This window comes from Magallana gigas, chromosome 2 (genome assembly GCF_963853765.1).
Source record: "Magallana gigas chromosome 2, xbMagGiga1.1, whole genome shotgun sequence".
Taxonomy (NCBI): Eukaryota; Metazoa; Mollusca; class Bivalvia; order Ostreida; family Ostreidae; genus Magallana; species Magallana gigas.
The window spans coordinates 56,836,448-56,861,309 of record NC_088854.1 but is presented as its reverse complement, the minus strand read 5'-3'; the positions used below and the strand labels follow the sequence as shown (position 1 = coordinate 56,861,309).

Genomic DNA, 24,862 nt, shown 5'->3' with positions numbered 1-24,862 from the left:
TGGTTGCATATTAAAAACGCCTTACTAAAGCACTGTAAACATTAAAATCGGAGAAATAACTTTTGACCAAAATCGTGACCATGTCCCTTTAAGGGCGTAATATTTGCAACTTTTTGAAAGTTTAAAAAGTGATTTAGAAATGGTTTTCTCGCATTATCACCGGTGTGAGATCGGTTTGTCCAGTGTGAGACAGCAGTGTGAGATTTTTCTGTCTTACACTGTGTATTACTACGCCGTTTTAAAACGTAAACAAACGTTTTCTGCTGTATGTAAATGCAAAATGATTGATTGAGATAATTCATTAAGAAACTGTTTTGCTCAGTTGATTACAATTTATTATATTTTTATTAATGAAACTGTCGGGTGCTCTTATTTTGACTTGCACTATTTGAAGCACGCGGAGGGATAAACCGAAAGTAATCTTTTGATCGTCATGACAGAAAGTTGTCAGACATGGTTTTTAATGTAAACTAATGCGAGAAAAATAATCATTCATTATATACTCGTGTGAGATAGTGAAATTCCACCTCGGGGCCAAGATTCACGGTCTGGGACTCGGCAAAGCCTCGTCCTAGACTATGAATCTTGTCCCCTCGGTGGAATTTCACTATCCCACACTCGTAATAATGAATGATCCTATTAATCTCGCTTTGCTCAATGAACGTAGAACATTAATACTCTAGGCATACCACGTTTTCTATTTGAGAAAGGAATACTTATTTTTTTTTTATGATTTTTTGGAAATATTCTTTTAGAAATTAAAAGTATATTTACTTTTAAAGTTCTGAAGTTATCTTTTTTTGACATTGCATTATTTATAAGGTTATATTTCTAATAGGCAACTGATTATACCAAGGCGGTGAAGAATTTTTAAATAAAAAATAGAAACGTTTTTACCTGACATTTACAATCAAAAAAATGAAAGGGGATGTCGAAAAGCCCTTTCTTTTTGTTGAAGACTAAAAAAGTTCTCGTTTTTACTTTTTATTTTTGTCCTTCTAGACGCAGTTTAGCCCCATCTTTAATTTGCCCAGACACAATGCATGTGTTTAAGGAGAGATGTAAAACATTGGAATTCGCCCTTGATTTTCTTAATTTTGCCTCGACAACGAGGGCAACAGGAGCAAAAATAAAAAAAGGGGGGAAAATTTTCCTGTATAAAGTACATGTATATCAAAACCATCCATTGGTCTTATCGAGAAACGACAGACAAGCATATATTTTGTGTATATTTCCCTACCCACAGGGTTTGAGTCAAAGAAATGGGTCTTGGCCCCCATCACTACCCGGAACATGTTGTTGTGAAGTCTCTTGCTGATGATGACTGACATTCTGAAGTACACCAGACTGAAGAGGCTGATTCCCACCACAAAGACAGACATGGCCACCAGGTACTGCTGCATCAACTCATCTCCCTGGAGGGTGATCAGGGACCCCTCAGGAGTAGAGTTACTGGTCTGTAGAAGGGGAGTTATGTTGTACATGTATATTGTGTAAAGTCCATGTGTTTGGTTCAATGTATCAATCACTGGATAAAGCGGATATGATCCATTTTGTGTCCTTAAGTTTAGAGAATCTGAGAGTTCAGCCCTGGAACCAAGAGATTAAGAAATTACAGGTGTGAAGTAAAATATAACTACTTGTGTTCATACATTAATATATTGACTGGCATGACTCACAGCACCCACAGATATAGGAAAAGTTAAAGTTTAAACATGAGCAATCAGTACAGATATACTTTGAAAAAGGGTGGTTCATGAAACACTAACCATTTAGCTAGATACCAGTGTCCATATCCATAAGAAGCCTGTAAATTCATAAAAATTATTTTATATTTAAATCTAGGTTACCCTATAGGTAGTCACGCAGAGACTATCCTGACACCTTTAATAAATACTTAGAAATATGTTGTTGAAACTGTGGAACAGTTAAAACAGATTTATTTAATAGTAAAAACCTAATACAGTAATCAAACCATCCTCAAACATTCATTCTCCCACAATGTAAATGTTTATATCTACATGTATATCACTGTAAAATCCCTCCAAAAAGTTTGCAAAGATTTCCTGTGTACTGATGTATATATTTCACATCTATGATTTATTTACATTGTGATGTGATCACATACATATTCACAAAAGGAAATTCAGTGTATTTTCTGGATAAGTTTCACTTTATTAGATGCTCAAATATTTTGCATATCATGGATTCAATCTGCCCCCCCCCCCGTATTTCACATCCACACCCACACCCAGACTTGCACTGTTGGTTAGCTACTCTCACTGACATAGGCTATCAGAAGAAGAAACATGGTCAATGGTAGGTACAGCCATGGCCGACCGGAGAGGTAGTAGTCCTTGTAGACATTCCAACCAACATCCCCAGTCTCCACAAATTCACCATCATCGAACGCTTCAGTACTCTACATAAAAAAGAAATTTATCATCTGCTCAATGGTATTGGATTTCTTTCTAGTTTTTTCTAGTTCCAGTTTGACATATTTTTAGTTTTATCTAAGGTCAGTTGACATTTCCAGATCAGGAACCTACCTTCTCTCCCGTTACATTGACGGATTTTTCCTGCCTCTCATCTTTTTCTTCTATGTTTTTGTCATGTCTGATAAGGATGGAGGAGAATTCTGTCCCCTGTTTCACGAGATCATCATACGTTCCAACACTTACAACTCTACCCTACAACAACATATCGTAGTTTTTGGTATCCTCTTTATCAAACCAACTTTAAAAAACGTAAGAAACGTAAGAAAATATCAGCAAAAATTAATAATACAATGGACATTAAACAAAGAATATTTGCGACTACAAAGATAACTAAGAGTAGCCATTTACAGAATTGGTCAGATTAAGTGGAACAAACCTCGTTCAGAACAACTATTCTGTCAGCTGACTTTAGATACTGCAGCTGATGAGTCACCAAAATCCTGGTCTTCCCTCTCAACAACTCACAAATACATCTGAATAAAAAGACAACAGCATTTCATTACTTGTTCTCTCTCTCTCTCTTTCTCTCTCTCTCTTACCTCTGGAACAGGTGACTGTCCACCTCTGTGTCCACTGCCCCAAGGGGATCATCCAGCAGGTACACATCTGCCTCGATCCCTTTACGTCCCCCCTCTCTCTCTCTCTTACCTCTGGAACAGGTGACACCCCACCTCTGTGTCCACTGCCCCCAGGGGATCGCCCAGCAGGTTCACATCTGCCTCTATCCCTGTACCCCCTCTCTCTCTCTCTTTCTTTCTCTCTCTCTTACCTCTGGAACAGGTGACTCCCCACCTCTGTGTCCACTGCCCCCAGGGGATCATCCAGTAGATACACATCTGCATCCCTGTACACCGTCCTATCAATCAATAAAGAATTAAGAGCATGGTCAGTGATCATCTCTAATTTCAAAAGGAATTCAAGTTGGCGTTTTCTTAAAGTCAGAAATTAATCCACACTACATTTTCACCCTACATACATTGGAAGAGAATTATTAGAAAACATTACAACCTTAAAGGAGCTGGATGGTCAACAAATTAGCCATCATGCAGATCTTTAAAAATGTCAAGACATGAATTGTCAAACTGTAAATTACAACCCATAATAATTTATCTTTCTAATTGGGTGTTTCTTTAATTATTTCTGGAACTCTTCCTAAAAAGGGGATCAATACAGTTTTAAAAAAAAAGCCACAGCCATCAAGCCTACCGAATAATTTTGAAACCTGTGGATTCATTTTTTGTAGGAGCTATTTTTTATGGATTGTCACATTTTCAAAGGTTTGTTGGTATGTATTTCATGGAATTGCTTGTACATGTATTTGGCTAAGAATGTGTTTCAAAATTGTTGGAGATGTTAATTTCAAGGTGAGAAGTACCCATGAAATCCACCTTATTGAGCCCCCATAGAACTGTGAGTACCTTGCAAGTGTAAGTCTGGCCTTCTGACCACCACTCAGCAACAAGCCTCGTTCCCCGACCAAAGTCTGGTCCCCATATCTCATCAGCTCCAGGTCCTACAGAGAGTAAGCATCCCTCAATCAGAACTTGATATACAAAACTTCCTATAATACAGTTTTACAGGAAAATAGCCCCTGACTCTTTATTTCTGGCAGTGTATTGAAATCTGACAAGCTAGAAAGGGCATTTCAAAGGAGAAATCTTGGAATTTTTTGATACATTTTTGTATCATTAAATAAATTACATTTGAACCTAGAGAATGTGCTGCATTAATATCCTTGGACAGAGTGAAGAGGGTAAACCATGGTACATTTATTACATCAACAGTTAATGATCATTAACTAATAATGGCTTGACTTATGATGAAAAGGATTTTGACTTAAATAAAGGTCTACTGCTGATTATTTATAGCTAATTAATTAAAGTTAAATCCTTCCCGTGCCATTAAGGCGTATAAGGCAGGTGCTTATCCCCGGTTTCCTTGGTACTAAGTGGACAAGAATTGTTGATTCCTCATGGATGGCTGGTTCATTCCAAGCACAAGCCGGTACCCAATTCCAGCTGGGTGGACTGAAGCAATGTAGATTAAGTGCCTTGTCAAAGTGCACAAAACACAACATCAAGTGACCACAGCAGGGGTTTGAACCAGTGACCTTTTGGTTACTGGTCTAACACCTATGACCACTGATCCATGTGCTCTACAACTAAACGATTAATCAGCCTATTTTTACCTTGTAAAAAGCACAGGCATGCAACACCTGGCGATATCTCTCTTGCTCAACATTCTCTCCAAATGTGACATTGGCCTGAAAGGTTCCAGACATGACCCACGGCGTCTGAGCCATGTACCCCACCGTACCCTGTACACACACCTGTCCTGTCTCAGGTGGAAGCTCTTTAAGCAGGCTCAGCAAGAGAGATGTCTGTTGGGGAAAATATATTTTGAAATTCTATTTTGAAACTCTTTTGCAGTCTATACATATAATGTAGGAACAACAATTGAGAAATGTATGTGTAAAAGAATACAGAATATTACTAAGATAAAAACCTTTCCAGAACCAACTGGTCCTACTACAGCCAGGAGTTCTCCCTTAAATAAAAAGTGAAATTCACATAAAATTATATAATTCAAAGGATATGAAAACTTCCTGTCCAAGAAAAATCATTATAACAGTTAAAATATCAGAACTTTGTGACTGACATTCATCTCCTACCTTTTTGACTTCCAGATCAATGTTCTTCAAAGAAAATGCCTCACTCATCTCCTGAAATGAATCAACAAAATAACCTTGACCTTTGGTATTCTTTTTTAAAATTGAGATTTACATAATTTTATTGGGAAGAAAAATAAAAAATTTAGTACAATTATTCAATCAATCAATTAATAATCACTCTGATTGTTGATTGGAATAATGTATAAATCAAGAAATATTGATTGCTTAATTTCAATCTTTTCAATGCTTAATCATTAGTATGAATAAAATATCTTTTTGAGTTTCCTTCCCCTTTCAGTAAGCTCTGAATGGCTCTTATAACCATTAGTAAATTGTTATTGATTCTGTTACTTTTATCTCACCTGGTCCAGAAGTTTTTCGGTGACACCCTCTTTGTTCTGGGGTTGGTGCCCGTGCCAGCTTGCGGTCATGTTCCTGATACAGACAGACACACCCCCCTTCTTGTTTGATTTGGCCTTCCCTTCAGAGAAAACCTTCATATCCTCCACTGTGAGGAAAGACTGTAAAAACAAGCATAAAATGATATATACTAAGTAATGTTGATATGTTATAAGAAAATTAATTCAAGAAAAGATTTTCATTAACAAACTTTGTTAAGAGGAACGTCCTTACATTAACAGTATTCTGATTAACTGAGAGTTTACCTGTATTCTTTTGAGGGATGATGCCAGCTGTTTGCTATCTTCCACCAGGTACACCATAAAGAAGAAGATGGTGAGACGGAGACAAGAGACCCAGCCCAGAGTGCTGTAGATCCTCTCGGCGGACAGGGGAACCCCCGTGTACCACGCTGTTCCAAACAGGGTCATGCTGATGACCACAGAGGCACTCTGGAACAATCCCATGTTGATGGACTTGGCAATACTGGCTTTCCATATCTGGAACACCTCCAACCTTAAATCAGCATTTCAAATATATTTAAAATTGGTACAATCTTTACAATATATTAATAAATAAAGCTTGATTTGTAAGGCTTTCCATGAAATCAGACATTGGCCATGCAAGTAGCAGTTACCCTCTAAGGTTAAATCAAAGTACACAGCGTACAGATATTTGGGCTCATTTGATGTGCATTGAAAACATTTTCTTGATATGGCATTATTACAAACGAAAAAGACACATTGAGTCATGATTCATGATTTAACTGAGTTTATAAGGATATTTATACTAATACTAGACTAAGTATCAAAAATGTAATAAATTGTAGGAGGGTAAGATATTTAACACCCTAACTAAGATTAATTGTTGCCAAGTTTCGCTCTTAAAACAATTCCCGCAACAATTTGACTATGTACTTGAACTGTATAAGCTCGAAGTATTTAGAATATTACAGAGAAGAAGAGTATCATGTGGTTATTAATTATATAATTATAGATGTAAAATTAAAATGACTGAACGGCATGCTCTACATTCTACCTTCTCTTTTAAGTTGGAACTACATTTCTTGTGTGTAGAAACAATTTCAGTGGTTGTTCAGTCAATATCCGCTAGTGTGCACTGTAACTATAGCCTAGCCATTGCTTACGGAATGAGCCAAGCTAATAAAAATTCTTTTTAAAAATGGTTTCTCCAAGTAATACATTTTTATAGCCTTGATCACAGCAATAACTTAGTATGTCAAGATTTGTGATTTTTTTTTGCCTTAAACGATCGAAATATTGTTGGTTAAGCAGAGACGTAGTGAAAGTAACAGTTACCCTCTAAGATTAAATACAGTTTCACTGAATGGTTTCTCCCAGCAGTACATTTTGATCACTCTCATCCCAGCGATTATCTGGTTCATCAAATGAATCCTTTTGTCTCCTGCAGCTCCTATCTTCATCCTGCATAATAACATTCATGAACATAATCTGTATCAAACAGCAGACTTTTCTTTAAGCACCCTCTCTATACAGTAATGATGAGCATGCTTATAACAAATTCATGCTGGTACATGTAGGGGTACAAATTATTGAGCATTAATCATTTTGATATTAATTAAAATATGTCGATAATTAAGTAAAATAAAATTTTCTCTTCGAGTACTCTCAGTACTTTGCTGAATTTCCTTATTGGCTGCTAGCTTCTACGGGCTTAGTGGCTGCTGTTAGTGGCTGCTAGCTTCAGCCTGGTTGTAGTGAAGTCAGTTTCATTTCCCCTAGCTTTTATAATAAGCTAATACATATTTCAAATTACATTTGTAATGAATCAAAATTGGTTGTTCCTGGCACTTCTTTCTAATCATGTATAGCTGTAAATACTGGTAATATATACTTCAATCTAGAGTGGAAAAAGGCTAGTGTAAATGTCTGCACCTCAATTTCCCATAAATCCACCCCAGCATGAACTGTAGGGGTAGGAGAACCAGGATGACGGCTAGAGTAAGGAGGCTGACCAGACCTATCTGTTGGTACAACAAGTATAGGATAGCCACAATCTCCAGGGGACCAATCCAACAAAAATGGAAGTTTTCAACTGCCTGCATGAGGAAATAATTCACATTCATATTCATTGCAATTAATCTTTAAGTTTTTCTTGGCAACAAAAAAAAATCATTTAAATGTTTCAAAGAAATTATACTTTGATTATCTTTCTTACATATAAAAATTTATCTAAATCTGTTGACAAATGGTTGATAATTTTTCCTGATGTTGTGGAATGTTTTGACCAGCTGCTCATCTTGAGTATCTGAAAATGTCACCTTATTTTTTATTAGAACAATAAATGGAAGTATAGTATTTAGCACTGGTTATAATTTAATAAAATTGCAATTCTATTTAAAATTCACATGAATTATAATCATCATTAAAAAGTGAATTGTAAGTTTGTCCTACCTTCCTATAAATGAGACATGCAACAGCTACTTTCATTTTCAAAGCAATATGTTGGCTATTACAGTAATACTTGGGACTGACAATCAGCCTTAGAATGTGGCTGACTGCCACCACCGTCGCATAGATGTACACCTCGGTTTGTGACAAGGTGGAGCCAGGCTGGAAGTAGGAGATGATCCGACCAACAAAGAAGGGTTCGGCGAGTTTGATGCTTTCCTATTACAAATAAATGAAAAGTAAAAACGAAAAAAATATAAAAAGACAGTATTATATAGTTTCTATATCTGGCGGTAAGTTCAAAATAATCTAATTTGCCATTTAGTCAAAGCATGGTGATTCTTGTACATTGGATTGTCTTGTCCTCAAGCACTATCTGCGTTGCTAGCTTATTATATTAGCTGTATGCTATAATGGCAGAAAAATCATTTTTTAAACCAGCTAGTTAGCATATATCTGAATTAGTGAGCTCCTGATGTTTCTATTCTTTAACATATATGCAAGGCATTGGTGATGTACCTGATTTAGTTGATGCCTTATTCCACACAAAACAAAATACACCTTTTTTTAAGGAATGCATGCACTTTTAAAAAAACCTTACAGTCTTTACTTGTGAAGCAAAGTAATGATCAAAACCGAAAATATCCCTTTGGTTCCCTGTGGTAGTATTATGCTGACTTCCGGTTTCATGAACGCATCCCATTCGATTCTCATCTGATCACGTGGTACCTGAAGGGTAAATAAGCTGAGAAAATCTGTGGGATTGGAGAGTTTGTGTTTGACGGCAGAAGCATCAACACATCGAAGCCAGAACAGAAATCGATGTTGGAAAGATAAACCTGTCTATATATGGTCTTACGTGCCTGTAATAGGCTTTCGAGACTATAGGTGTATATTTGAATTAATAGATTTACAAATTGGCTTGTCGACTGTGGTTGGTACGCTACAGTCCAAGAACGGCGCGTGCGCCCCTGTCTCCAAGCAGTGCATACGCAATCATCATTCAAAGTGCGTGCACCACATAGAACCGAGGGATAATACTTGTACATATTTCTAATTAAAACATGTGATTGAGGAAATAGATTATCAAATTCACACTTTGATTTGCTCAGGGAGAGCGGCCAAATCCCTTATCGAACTCAGAAACGTTACACTAGGTATAATACAAAATGAAACAAGAAATCATATTGACGCAAGCGTCAAATGGACCGCAAAAAATATAATTGTTGTATAAATCATTCGTTGTTTACATAAAAACACACCACAAAGAAGAAAAAAAGTTGTACTAATTTGTATGGTAAATTTTAATATACTTTCAGCAACTTGTTTTGAAGTTTAACATTTTACTATTATCATAAAGAATCGATTTCGTTACTGTAAGCATTTCTAACGGAAATTGTATGATCATTGCCATAGTATGAAGTAATGGAGAACACATTGATTTTTACATTACTCTAATAAAAAGTTCAACTTATCATTTTTCTCTTGGAGATTATGTATTTCAAACCATTTTTTTTTTGTTTTTTTTTTGTTGCATTGTATTGAATGAAAACTTAATGCATTACATAGTCATTTTATTTGACACGGCACATAGAAATTCAAATGTATCATTTATATAAAATTTAATTCTATTATCATAAAGAATCGATTTCGTTACTGTAAGCATTTCTAACGGAAATTGTATGATCATTGCCATAGTATGAAGTAATGGAGAACACATTGATTTTTACATTACTCTAATAAAAAGTTCAACTTATCATTTTTCTCTTGGAGATTATGTATTTCAAACCATTTTTTTTTTGTTTTTTTTTGTTTTTTTTTTGTTGCATTGTATTGAATGAAAACTTAATGCATTACATAGTCATTTTATTTGACACGGCACATAGAAATTCAAATGTATCATTTATATAAAATTTAATGACATTCAGGTCTTTCGTATTTCAGGTCTTTAGTATGTCCCGCATACCGATCCTGATGCATTGTTTTGAAAAGAATGAAGAACTCCGAAATTTTCCGAATAGATTATAGTCTCGATAAAAACGCGCCAAATACGACAATCTACTATAAGTATGACCTACTTTTCATTTACGAGTAAAACAAAAAATATGTGATATTTTCTAAAAGGCATAAAACATATTTCTACATGCAAATTTACGTTTAATTCATAAAAATAAGCATAGTATTAATTCTATTAAAAAAGAACTATCCCGCAGAAACGCAGTAACAATATTTAAATGTGTATCAAATAACGGACCGCCTTCCGGCGGCCCGTAATAAAGTATCGAAAGCCTTATTTAGGCATGTGAGACTTAACCTATTTTAAATTGTTTGTTCTCACCTAGTGAAAAAGTGACTGTCTTCAACTTAACACTGCAACTAACTTAAACTTCTTTTGTGGCTGCTTACATACTCTTGCATCTTAAGTGATCAGCAAGGATCGAAAGGGAGTGATAAACCGAAAGTGCTTGATAACTCGGCTTCAATAGACTGTATAGGAACTGTGATCTCGATTCCACATTTGTTTCACATCCATATGTACCCATATTACGAAAAGTTACTTTTATTTATTTAAAATTTTTTATTTGTATATGTTTGTTTTTTTTTTCATAATAAAGATGCTTTGCTTTATGTGTCATTTATCAGTAGGTTAGCCTAATGGCAATCAAATGACATTGGGTGTCTTAGGCAAAGGCCTAATTATGTTATTAATGACGCCCTCTTGCTTGGTGCCTAATGCCTAATGGTGGCCTAATCTTCTTAGGCAGCAGGAAGCCCATTTATTATTTGGAGCCTAACAGAAGCCTAACTACGCTAGGCTGTTACCTAGTATAAATACAGGGTGAAAGAATACGCTGACCTTTTTTCCTTACTTTCTTTCTTGTTTTTCTCGCTGTAATTGGTGTACATTTGTTACAATACAATTTGTTATATGAAAGCACGGTGTTGCTCTTCATTGATTTATAAAGATCGCAAATCCGACGCACGTGTTGCTGATCCACATAATTTTTGTGACTTAGCTGAGGTTTAAGTGGAGTTTGACATCCACAGGTCAAGAATATCCAGGCACACTTTATTTTCAGGATTGCAGGTAGCTCGCAGGATTAATAGCCCCATTGTCAAATCCGAGTTAGCAGTGAGTGTCTTTAGAGAGAGAAGCGAATCTAGAACAAGCTTAAAGAAAATCCTGTTCATTTGGTCTCTTTTTGCTTTGGTTGATGTTAATTGTACAAAGCCTGGACCTCTTTCCATTTAATGAAATTAAATGTTTGGCGATCTAATGAACATTTAACAATTTCTCTCGCATCTGTTGCGAGTGTAATAATGTTATTGATTATAAAAGTATCATGAAAATATGGGAGAACAAGCTCTGTAGCTTTAAATGAATCCTCAAGGGATCAAACGTTGGCTATTTTGGTGGCGAGGCAATCAACAGTCTATAGGGTACCTATCAGGAACCTAATGTAGTTGGGCAGCTGAGGCCTGATGCCCTTAATGTGGGGTCAAGGTTCTTCTCTTGGAATAGGGCATAACTTTGAACTCCCATTTGCTAATGCAACTCCTGTTAGCAGTCCAATAAAAAGGAAGCAGGATAAGATGTGTCCGAGGGTGACTGAATATCCGGTTATTCGGGAACATACAATAATGTTTGGAACGAATTTACTTATTTTGAAATATTGCTGAGCTCAACTCATGGGGACCTGAGAAGTCTAGTCGAGTGTTGTTGAATACACGGCGGGGTCAAGCAGACAGTTACACTAATTAAACACCCATTGCAACTCAAAGGGATTATGAACAACTTAAACAAAAAATGGAGCAGAGATTTTGCCATTCTATTATGAAAACACGCTATATAGCAGATGCTTAACTTCAAAACAGCAATCTGGGGAGTCTTTACGAAATTTCGGACAAGCTTTTGAGACCTTTACAAGAGAGCTTATCCAGAAAATCTTGACATACTTGACGAAAACACTATTATGTCGTGTTTGGACAAGTGTAGACAGTCTGAAAATTTTTGTCTGGCAGTGAAGAGGACATGGCTTAAAACACTGCAGGAAGCTGTCCGAAACGATATGTAAGAGTGGTGTCTGCAAGTTGGAGAGAGGGAACTGCTGAAGGAGCACAAAGTCGTCCACCAACAGATATATGAAATTGGAACTAAGAGGGAGGGGGCATACCGTCGTTGCAGGTTTGAGCAAATATAAGGGTTAAGGAAGGCTTGAAGGAACACCTATAGAGAGGAAAATAGATACTTGGACAGAGCGGACGTCTGCGTCTAAAGAATCTATACAGCATCGTACAAAAACCAACTCTAGGTCCTCTTAATGCCTCGTATATTGTAGCGGATGGACGATCTCTAGACTTTGCTGGCGAGGCTACCATGGTACTAAATTTTGGAGATAATGCTTTTGAGCATCCGGCTATTGTAGGAGATAGAAAGCTTAACCTCATTGTGAAGATTTATTGATAGGTTTCGTTGTGGATGGGATCAAGACGAAAAGAGTTTTATTATCAAAGGGGTCAAGTACGTCTGTGAGGCTCTGATAAAGAAGGACCTGGAAGAGTGATATCACTAGAGTCGACAGATGTCCCAACTGGTGGTGAAGCCCTGGTTCTTTCTGGATTTACTGGGCGTAATAGAACGAACGCAGGGGAAAACTTCGGGGTTACTACGCTTAAGAGACCTTTTATGGAACGATATGGGTTAGTTATAGAAAGGACATTGGTTGATTCTAAAAATGCGGCGATCAACACTAGGATATTTTATCCTAGGGAAGAAGACGTGAAGATCTCTCGACATACGCATATAACGTTATTTACCCCAAATGATAATGTTTGGCAAGTATTTGAATTGCGAACGAGTAAAAGCAATAAAGAGCAAGTTGAGGTGAATGATAGTTTGATTACTGATATCCCGGAACAACTCCGGGAAGTGTTCACAAAAGGATGCGAACACCTCGATAAAACGTAAGCAAAGACATTCTAAGAATTCATTTTTAGTTAGCAAAATTAGTTTTGCTAAACCAGGAGAGGTGGGAAGAACAAATCTAGAGTACCATGACAAAAACCTGTCCGGGAATCTCCAAAGAGAGTTTTATTACACAAGAGAAGCCTAAGAAGAGGAAGTTAAGAAATTAGAGGTTAAGAAATTAGAGAAACAAAATCGAATAGAAAAAAGTACGAGTCCCCGGTTATCTCATATCGTTATGATACAGAAGAAGAACAGATCATGGAGGAAGTGTGTAGATTGTAGTAAACTGAATGAAGCAGAATGGTTTTCCTCCCTAGAATTAGATATGGCCTACCATCAGATACCTTTAGCGGAAGGAGACAAAGGAGAAACTGCTTTCGCTACGCCTAGGGGAGGTCTGTTATACTTGCAGTGGCATACTGCGGTATTGTACCTGGATGATATCGTTGTATTTGGGAAGACATTTGAATAACATTCTAAGAATTAAAATTAGGTTATGGATCGATTAGCAAAGGCTGGTCTGAAGCTCAAACTAAAGAAATGTCATTTCCTGGAGAAGAAAATAAAGGATTATATTTGGAATGGTCAAATATTTGCCCCCCCCCCCCATATTTAACCAATTTTTAAAATAGTATTGTATAAAATCAATTCTTTATAAATCATTTTACAGAGGATTTCTATCACTTGCATCATTGCTAATTCGCTTTTTATTTATGACGTCACCTAAATGACCAAATTCCCGCAATTTTGCAAACAAAAAATTGTCATTTTTCTTTCTATTTTGCGTTCGGGAGTATAGAGCGCAGGTCTGCTCAGGTACGATTTTAACATTTTTCTTCATATATCTATACACCCAATGCCCATATTTTGCTACAAAACATTTATTAACAAAAGAAGACCATCTTCATGAAGTCATTTCGACATTATAACGTCAATGTGGTGTTAACCTTTTACACACTTATTTTCAATATGATTTCAACTATCTTCCGCCTCATTTTTAAAGCCTTTTACAAACTTTTAATTTTGGGGGCGAAAAAGTGCATAATACTGCACATAGTCCTTTCCTGGAACGTGGTTTCAAAAGAAGGTATACAGACAGATCCAGAGAAGACGAAGGCAACAGATCCAATTCGATTAATTACTTCTTTTAAAAACGTGCGATGTTTATTAGGATTGGCCTGCTTTTATAGAAAATTCGTAAAGGCTACTCAAAAATTGCGTAGCCTCTATATGACCTCACAAAGCAAGATAAGAAATAGTTTTGGACAGATAATTGCCAACGTGCGTTTGAATAACTTGAGTTCAAGTTAATATCAGCTCCTATTTTGGCATATCTCAACATGAAAAGAGGGGAGTTTGTGCTCGATATCTGTGCTAGTGCCTTTGCTATCGTAGCAGTCTTACTACAAAAGCTAAATGGTAAACAGAGGGTTATAGCCTCTAGAATCAGGAAGCTCAATGAGCCACAAAGAAATTGTTGTGTTTTAAGAAGGGAAATGTTGGCTGTTGTATACTTTACAAGATATTTCAAGCATTATCTGTTAGGAAAAAGGTTAACCCCGAGGACTGATCATGGTTCCCTCACGTGGCTAAATTTTTTTAAAGAACCTGATGGCAAGATACATAGGTGAATGCAACAACTTAGTCAGTTTCACATGAAGATACTAGTAGTGCATAGGCCAGGAAAATGACTTGGGAATGCAGATTCAATGTCAGGTTAACAGAATTACCAAAGGAAGTATATAAGCAATGTGATATGTCAAGTAACTAAGGACTTACAGAAGTAGACGTTCCATACATGAAAGAAGGATATCAACATAAAAACCACAAGCAGTGAGTGATGAGGAAATTTTAGAGAAGGGTAGAGAACATGAAAGTCCTATCTTATTTTCAAATAATGGAAGTAATAGTGGACTACATGATTCAGATGTGATTGATGGAACACCTATTTTGAGAAGGAGTAGGAAGGTTAACAGATTCGTAACCGCAAAACAAAGATCCGGACCCAAACTTAATCTAAACTACACTAATAAAAGAATAAGAGGAAGACGAATTAATTTATTTTGCTATTTTTACTTGGCAGTAAACTAAAAGAGAACTTTACGAAGAAAATAGAAAAAAAATACTACTCAGGGATCAAGTGACTGAACTTTATCGAAATATTTGCAAAGTATTATGGTGCTGATGATGTGACTGTATAAAGTTTTGTTTTATTTTTATGTCAATTGGTCTTATATATATTAACATTTTTTAAAGTTGAAATTGTTCTAGATTATATTTGTCACTTATATGTTCATTATGTTTTTGTTTTGAAAATGGGTCGTGTACATTTCATTTTCGTTTAATAGTCTCGTTTTTTAATGGGCACTAAAATTCCATTGCTTTAAGGAAGGATCAATGTAATGGATTTTTTTTGGTTCCATAATAATGTTTTTTTTATTTGACATTTATCACTAGGTAGCCTAATGACATTGGGTGTCTTAAGCAGAGGCCTTATTATGTCAGGTTATGAGACCCTCTTGCTTGGTGCCTAATGCCTAATGGTGGCCAAATCTTGTAAGGCAGCAGGAAGCCCAATTATCCTGGTGTGCTCTTGTGCCCAGTAGTCGTGCGCTGAAATAATCTCATTTATTGAGCAGTTAAATTAAATTGATGGTTATTTGTCACGATAATTAAACTTACTGAACTGTAGCCTTATTTATTGTTAATCTAAAATACATCAAAGTACTTTAAACAGCTTATTATCGAGGCCCAACGAAGCGAGATTTCAATATCGGCCATCTTTGTTTGGAACCAGTAGTCGTGCACCCGGATGTATAAACAAGAATTAGACCAAGAAAAGTAAATGTTTGTATGTTTTGTAACTTTTTCATTTTCATATCACAAATAACATATCAAATATATTCATAAACATCAACATATTCCAATAAATGCAATGAAAACTTAACAATAAGTTAAATAAAGTATGTTTCATAATTCCAATGAATTTCATTATTTCACAACAACTTACGGTTCAGTCATATACAAACAAATAACACGTCTATAGGGCACGCACGACTATTGGACCTTTAACCATATTTGGAGCCTAATAGATGCCTAATGTAACCTAACGTAGTTAGGCTTTAACCTAGTATAAATACAGGGCGAAATAATACGTATACCTCTTCTCCTTTCTTTCTTGTTTTCTTCGCTGTAATTGGCGTACATTTGTTACAATACAATTTGTTATATGAAAGCACGGTGTTGTACTTAGTTGATATAAAAAGATCGCAAATCCGACTCACGTGTTGCTGATAGCACAGGAACCACATACTTTTGTGACTTAGCTTAGGTTTAAGTGGAGTTGGAATAACCGTAAGCAACATTACCCCCCAGTCGCGTTACAATGCCATTTATAAAAAAATTGCTTCAAGAATTACATTTAGTTCAAATATGCATGAGTTACACTATTGCAGGAAATTCCAAACGCTATTAATAGTTCTACACTACATGCAGCCTTTTTGACACAATGCTTACAGAGACGACAAGAAAGATGCCATTAATGCCCCACTCCCATTTGAACTCTGCAATCACTGCCCAGTACAAACTTGGTTTTTTCCCTTTCTTTTCACATTTTTTCACATGGTCATTCCATGATCTACAAGCATCAGATGGAAAGCACAGAATTTTTTTAATAGAGATTATGAATTATTAATAATCATAACATTATTAATAATAATTATTTGGATCAATTCCTAGATTATCAGACAAACCATAGAAGAACTTTTTAAATCAATTTACTGTATGTGTATGAATTTTCTCTCCTTACTTTTCCATGCGATCCCCTAACAAGTGGGACTGGTCCTCTGGTAAGACATCGTAGAGAATATCCTGTGTCAAGGGGTGGCGGAATCCGTAACGGAACAGCGGAAAAATCCACCTATATCACATGCACCGAAAACAAAAACATCAATCACCCACAAACATCAGAGAAACATGATAAACAAAATTAAACTACAGGTCTTGACGGTCACCCGAGTACCGTGGTCCTTAGAGAGACCTATTATGGACTCTCGTGTTTGCATTTTAAGTTTCATTTTGGAGTATAAACCCTTATCTGAGATTCCCCTGACTGTTACCCTTACTTTTATTTGATGTTTGCAAAGGAGGGGGGGGGGGCAGTGTTGCAGAAATCTAGGATTGTCTATACCATAGTTCAAAGGGCCAAAAAGTGTAAACTTTTAGTAAAAAGAAACCTAAATGCTTTTAATGTCACTTGTCAATTGTAAAATGAACGTTTGTAGCTGAGAATGCTGTGAGATTTAATAGCCTTTCTTATTCTCTTCAGCTATTAAAGTACAGCAGCCATAACTCTGATCAAATCAGCATAACAGTATCAAAATCAAAATATCTTTTATGGCAATGTGGTTTTAAAAAAAAGATATTAAAAGATTTTCTCTATATCTACCTATGTAAAAATTCGAGCCCCCCTCCCCCCTCTGATGTGGTCCCATTATACTCTTGGGATCATAATTTGAACAATCTTTAATCTACACTATCTGAGGATGCTGCAACTTAAGTTTAAGTTTTTCTGGCCTAAAAATTTTTTAGAAGATTTTAAAAGATTTTCTCTCTATATCTTCCTATGTAAAAATCCATCCACCATTGTGGCCCCATCTTTTCCCCGGGGACCATGATTTGAACAAACTTGAATCTACACTACCTGAGGATGCTACTATACAAGTTACAGCTTTTCTGAAGATTTTTAAAAAATATCAACAATATTTTAATAATTCTAAATTATCTTCTCTTTAAAAATTAGTGTGACCCTCAATTTGAATAAACTTGAATCTTCTTCATCCATTGATGCTCTGTTTCAAGTTTGGTTGAAATCGGCCCAGTGTTTGCGAGAAGATGAAAATGTGAAAAGTTTATACTAATGACGACTGACAACGGACAAATTTTGATCCGAAAAGCTCACTTGAGCTTATAAATAACTGGTTATTTAAATCAATAAACAATGTCAAACAGTTAACATTGTAATTTTGCATTGTTAACATTCTCCCAGTAAACAATATTACTGTCAATAATAGACATTATTCTTATTGGTGACGAGTCCTGAAAAGCAAAATGGTTATGTCATTTGACTGACAAAAAATTCTAACCCAAGAGAGCGAGTGCATGCATAGATCAACTTCCCTTAGGTGTTAGAGGCTAGCTAATGCAAGCATTCTGTGTTCGGGCGTGCATTCTTAGTATTTATGACATTTTCATTTACTATGTGGCCAAATTGGCCCTACCCAAGAGCCTAAAGCTTTATCCAGGGGCCATTAATGTCATTGTTTTGGTAAACATCCTCATAAACATGATAACCATGAATTCTTTTTATCTCCAAGTATACTGTGGAATTAAAGAAGATGTTCTAAGATGAAATACATTTTCACTCAATGGTCATACTGGGTTTGCCTTAGGGCCTGAGCTACTGATTCAAAAGTTTATTAATTAGAAAATAGAGGGCTTTATGCGATTGTGATGTTAGTCTTGGATTGTGTTATGTGAATCCCTGTCTTATGTGGCATTTTTATTTGTCCCTTGGATGGTCTCATAAGACCAGTCTAGACTGTAACAAATTTCAGAATTTAATTTCTACTTATTATGTAGGTGTGAAACTAATCTCTTACTGTATATTTAAATTCTATGAGTGCGCCATCATTGGATTTTATATTTTATTCACTTTTCAAATTTCTTTATCTCAAAAATGGGGATTCCTAAAAAATAAACACATTCTGTTGGCTACCAAAATGTCTTGTGCAAACGTCCCTATGAAAGTTGAATTCTCTTTTCACCCATTTATTATAAAGTTGTAGAGTATTTACAAACTTACCAGTAAATGAACCTAGAGAGCCAGTTAGCTGTACTATATGGACATGGTCCCTTCAGTTTCTCTGCCATTGAGTCACCTTAAGTGTTTGGATTTTGATCTCATTCAAATGGCTTTATGTAAGTGTTTCAATATCATTTCCACCTAAAAAACAATTAAATCAAATACACATTAAAACAGTGACCAAGCATGTTTCTGCATTTCAGATAACTTAAACAACAAAATGCTCTCTTTGGTGATTCATCCGGGACATGAATGTGGCGACACTGCAGAAAAATTAAATACATAACCGACGGGTTATGTTCATTTTCTCTGCAAAAATCGCTAACTTCATAACCCACATAAATCATTGAATAAAGCATTTTATAGTTTATATTCGCAACTTTGTTTTAACAAATAAATAATTTGATTGTAAAAAGTAAGTTAAATTAACTAAATCACTGTTAATCTACATCAGTACATTAGCTAAAAGAAACAGCCAAATTGTCTCATTTGGGAATTTGAGTCTGACATCATCATGATTATTTTGTGCACTCCGTGACTTACGTTGCTGTAGATTTCGATCAATCGATTAAAGAATCGTGTAGATTGTTTCTATAAAGATGAAATTAATGATAAGTTTTCTTAAGAAATAGAGGGAATCATACTCGGTAAATGTAGATATAATTTCGGAAATTATCATTCCACCTCGGTGAGTTTCAATACTTTGATTTCTTTTAATCTGGCCGCCAGGAATTGGTAAATTTGAATATACCTTGAAAAGTACTACTACACGACATTCTCGCTGCAAGTTACCATGAAACGCTTATTGGTAAACGAAAGCCGTACTTTTTGCTTGAAACGCTGTAAACGATTTACACGAAACACTGCATTCTAAGCAACTTTGCCCAAAACGCACTTAACGATTTTTCACAAATGCTGAACGTTTTAAACGTCTTGCACGAAACGATTTCCCCGCTTTTCACAGCCTTTGAACACGCTTTCATCTTGATCGATTTCTGTTTTAATCGGGTCCTCTTGGGTTTTTCCTTTGACAGTAAGACTTGTTTTCACATAAATAGAATAATGTATACATATATGGCTTACCAATATCCAAAATATTCGACTTTTACTTGAATGTCACTGTGGTCAGCAGCTCTCTTAACTAATTATATAAATCACTGAATTCGTTAAGAAACTGGTGTATATAGTTTCTCATGTATGTAACAAATACTCCCACCAGTCTTGCGTCACTAGCATTACAAACTGCAAACATATGTACGGCAAGCCAAATTCACCAAAATGAGCGAAACATGTTTCACATATGATTAATTAGGTTTATCGACTTGTAACTATATTTTACGAACCGCAAACTATAGTCAAAGATTCTTTAACTATAGTTTTCATCTGTAAAACTATATTTAACGGTTGTAAACTATAGTTAACGAATGATAATGTAAGTTAATCTGTCTGCAAATTACGTTAACGATGGATTTTGCTGATCAATATAGATTCACATCTGTGAAATATAATTTGCATTCGTTAACTATAGTTTAGAGTTGTTATTCATAGTTTCACAATCGTGAACAATATTTATCAGATAAATCATGTTTTACAATCGCAAATGGTTGTTTTCAGTATTAATTATACTTTTACACGTCTGAAACAAATGTTTGCGTTAATTATGGTTTACAGATGTGAAATATAGATTAACGGCGCAAGATAAAGACACAGATGATAAACTAGGTTTTCCAACTGTAAACTTTAGTTTACGGACTCTAAACTATAGTTAACTATAGTTTCTTGTTAACTATAATTTGCGGTTCGTAAACTTTAGTTAACGATTCGTAAACTATAATTAACGATCCGTTTACTATAGATTTTATCTGCAAAACCATTTTTAACATTAGTAAACCATAGTTTACAAATAATAATTTAAGTTGATCTGTCTGCAAATAACGTTAACGATAGATTTTGCAGATGAATATAGATTCACATCTGTAAACTATAATTTGCATTCGTTAACAATGGTTAAGAATTGTTAATCATAGTTTCACACTCTTGAAACTATATTTATCAGATAAACTATGTTTTGCAATTGCAAATGGTTGTTTTCAGTGTTAATTATAGTTTAACACAGCTGAAACATAGATGATGCTTAAACTATGGTTTACAGATGTGAAATATAGATTATCGTCGTTAACTATAGCGTAAAATCCGTAAACTTTAGTTTACAGCCGTTAAACCTAGTTTATGGACTATGAAACTATGATTAACTCATTTCTGTGAATTTGGCGTGCCATACCTATAACTGTGCTAACAGTCTACACATATGCGATCAGAAAGCGTTGCATAAGCGTTCCGTCTCCAAGAAAAAAGAAGACAAAAAAACCCCAACACACTCAATTAAAAGAAGTACCGGGAAAAGAATCATAAAAGTATTATATTTATTGTAATAATATGATAAATTATTCACTAGTGAAAAATATTCAAAGATATAATGACCTTTATTTTCTTTGGAAAAAACTAAAGAGGTAGCTAGCAATGGAAAATGAATACTTTTCATTTACATTTCTTGGAGAAGGTGATTTTTAAAAATAATTATATATATATATATATATATATATATATATATATATATATATATATATATATATATATATATATATATATATATATATATATATATATATATATATATATAACACATTTGTTATTAAATCTGCTGATCATGGATGAAACAATATCTTCAGTGCAATTTTGTAAAGAGTACCTGACTATAATATTATATCGTGAATAGATAGTGCGCACTGATCGAATATATTAAAAAGGGCACATGATAATAGAAATAATGATATTGATAAATTTATCTTTATCAAATTTTTATCTTAACTACCAATATTACTATTTCTTCTTTGCCTTCGCAAGTTTGCCCTTTCGCCTTCGCAACCTTGCACTTTCGTCTTCGCCTTTTTTGATCCCATTCAATAAGCCTCTGTCGATTACTAATAATTTTATGCAGGCACCTTACTTGCCCAAGCTTTGCCGATTAATCTCAGATGTTATCAGTATGCAAGCGCTAGGACATCTTGCTTACTATGAATATTTATTAATATTTTATTGTGTTATGTAACATGTGTTTACCAGTGTTGCCTATGCCCAATCATTATATACTTCACATGAAACTTAATATCCGCCAGAATGTGTACACATGCACTTCCAGAATCCTTTCACTTATCAGCTGCATGCTTACCTTAGATCAATACCGTTATTAAAATACTGTGACATTTTAATTTCAATTTGCGACATTCATGCACAGATCCAAAGGGGGAGAGGACGCCGAACTTCATATCCTTGAAAATCTAATATTATTACTTTTGTATAGTTAAATTCCTAAAAAATATGCCTCGGGATCCCCCCCAACCCCGGCAAACACAAGTATCCCATTTTTAGAAAAATCGTCGGGCTCCGCCATAGCATCATCGCAATTTCACTCCTTTGGGGAAAAATAGGTACTGGAGATAAGGCACCCTTTGTCGCTGACATTAAGTGTATATAATTTGGCGTCTTTTTGTTGCTGATTAAAGGTACCACTGTATGGAAAGTGTTAATCGAAAATGCAGTTGATTTGGACCACTGGCTATACATTTACTGTCTGCACATTTAGACAAAAATACAATATTAAGACCTTTTAATCAACTTTGATTAATTGCATCAAACTATTTAGGCAGAGCTGTTTTTATTTTTAAAGTTTATGTTTTTTTTGTTTGTTTTCATTTTCATTTCCAGTCGTTTATGACAGGCGTTATTCATCAGTCTGATTGTTAATGTTTAAATATTTATCCAGTAAAGTAAACTTTGGAAAGGTGTTTATTGTTACATGAACCAAGAATATTTACGAAGCATTCAAATTAAATTCGATCACAAGTTTTTTTTCTATGCCTTGAGAATTACACCAAATATATACCTACCCTCGTTTTTGAAAACTAGTTTATGTTTGCTTAGTAATTTTCTAAAGACTACCCTTTGTTGTCACGACGGCTATACCATTTTCAGGTAGATCTCATGTATTGTGCATTATACAATTGATAATCAACACTAGACTTTACGGTTTCAGGTACAGTATTTATATTAAAACGTTACAACAGTTTCAGGAACATTGTGATTGTATAGCGTTTTGTTTTGTTATGGATTTTTAGCTCGCCTGAACCGAATATCCTGCTTTCAATATCTTTACTTATTAAAAAAAATGTGTCTGTGCTCCATATTTTGTCATAGGCAAGATAAGGTATAATGGAAACTAACCGATTTTAATCAACAAACACGTAGAAAAGTGACCCACTGTATATTTAAATATCATTTTGGATCCCAATAATTGAACGTTTTAGAAAAATAATATATGTCCGTGTATTTTTGGCGAATGTCCCATGTAGCAATGACACAGTACACTTTGTTGTGACTTAATTGGCTCAGATTTTATAGCACCAGCAATTTGTTCACCTTATGGAATTAGGGCTCGATACCACCAAACCTTAAGGTTTTTCCCTAATTGTTTGTTAAAATATTAAAAATTAAACATAGTTTAAATGTCCTTTTGCTAACTAGAATTAAAACATGAGGAAATATATTTTTTTTAAATTGAAAAATCTTTTGATGTATTCTTTTTATTTAAATGTTCTCCAGTTGGGGTAGCCAATAAAAAAATCACGACAAATAAATTAAATGTTTATAACTATTACAGTCAAACCATTCATAATATTCATATTTGATTTGTGGTACCTTTTGACATAAATAGTGATAGATGATAACTGTACGTTCATTTATAGCTAAAACATAACTTGTATTTAATTAGATTATGATTGCAGTAACAGTGATGCAAAGTGTTGCTTAAGTAGAATCGTTGCAATAGGTGCAGTTGGAAATATTCTTTACATTGTATTATATAACTGTCGTGATTGTTCAGTCAAACACAACAAGATTCGATTTCTATTTACAATTTTATATAAAATAAAACCAAACAAATATACTTAATTTATACATAACATGAACAATAAAATGTTTAAGTTGTCTGGTGTCCCAAGTCTCCATCACAGGCATGTAGAATAGAAGTAGATGCCATCCAGTGAGTAGACGGACGATATTGGTAGATATGGCATGGCGTGAGACAGTGGCGGACAGGTATAACCATGGCGATGGACTACCAGAAACTGGATAGGGACCTTATTAAATTAAACAAATAAACATATTTTGAGTCACATGATTAATATACCTTACATAAACATAGGCTAAGTCGCACGGACTTAAATATAACATTATGGCAACAACAGCACGCCATACAACAGCACGAAACCACAGCGAATACGAACACTGCATAACGTTAAGAGTATCACACTTTTAAACAAAGAAAAACTACGTCAAAACAATATACAAATACTCCGTACTGCACGGACAATATACAAGTACACCGTACTACACGGCAAAAATACAAGTATATCATGCATTTATATCCCAATATTAAGCACACACACTCGACACGTGACCACACAGGAACACGCGCGAGCAAGCACCTATGTTAACATGTAACAGTTCTACCTCGTAAAACCAGTATATCAAAAAGTAACAAAAATACTTAATATAAACTCCACAGTAATGTAAAAAGACTGAGCCGTAGTTAAATTACAAAAGTATAAAATAGTTTAACTTACCCCTAATAGGAGAAAGGGTTACTCAAAACCTTAGCTGCTCATACCTGTCATGAAGAAAACGTGGCCACTGTCTGCAAGGTCTGTAATGCGGCAGTTTAAAAAAGGTAATCAAACAATAGAAACTGACTAATACGTACTGTAGCTGACATTTTGTCTGGAAGTTCCTCATTTCCTGCAATATGCCCAAGACACTCAAGACTTTTATATCCTATGAAACATTTGCTAGGTTTAACAGTAAGGTTCGCAGCACAAAGTCTCTCTAAAAAGTCGTACGTGTAAAAACAATGACATCGTCAATAAAGTTATCAACACATTGCATCCCTTCAAGAAATTTTCTCATAAGGCGACT

General features: G+C 35.0%; 2 protein-coding genes across 2 annotated transcripts in view; both read right to left on the bottom strand.

The window, feature by feature from the left end:
- LOC136269632 (ATP-binding cassette sub-family C member 4-like) overlaps nt 1–24,862 on the bottom strand; it is an 84,526-nt gene that overhangs the window by 22,285 nt on the left and 37,379 nt on the right. Inside the window, exons 13-19 of the mRNA XM_066077368.1 lie at nt 3,917–4,011; nt 3,268–3,354; nt 2,875–2,971; nt 2,550–2,690; nt 2,288–2,422; nt 1,770–1,807; nt 1,241–1,590 (exon numbers count right to left, since the gene is read on the bottom strand). Of these exons, the coding sequence (XP_065933440.1) occupies nt 1,241–1,590; nt 1,770–1,807; nt 2,288–2,422; nt 2,550–2,690; nt 2,875–2,971; nt 3,268–3,354; nt 3,917–4,011 (943 nt within the window). The remainder of the gene's footprint in view (nt 1–1,240; nt 1,591–1,769; nt 1,808–2,287; nt 2,423–2,549; nt 2,691–2,874; nt 2,972–3,267; nt 3,355–3,916; nt 4,012–24,862) is intronic.
- LOC136273175 (ATP-binding cassette sub-family C member 4-like) lies at nt 8,118–20,069 on the bottom strand. The gene is made up of 6 exons (XM_066077393.1): nt 19,916–20,069; nt 18,833–18,973; nt 16,778–16,888; nt 16,486–16,606; nt 8,520–8,729; nt 8,118–8,219 (listed from the first exon to the last, which is right to left on the bottom strand). Exons 2-5 carry the CDS (start codon nt 18,898–18,900, stop codon nt 8,607–8,609), a joined length of 423 nt encoding a protein of 140 aa, XP_065933465.1. The 5' UTR covers nt 18,901–18,973; nt 19,916–20,069; the 3' UTR covers nt 8,118–8,219; nt 8,520–8,606.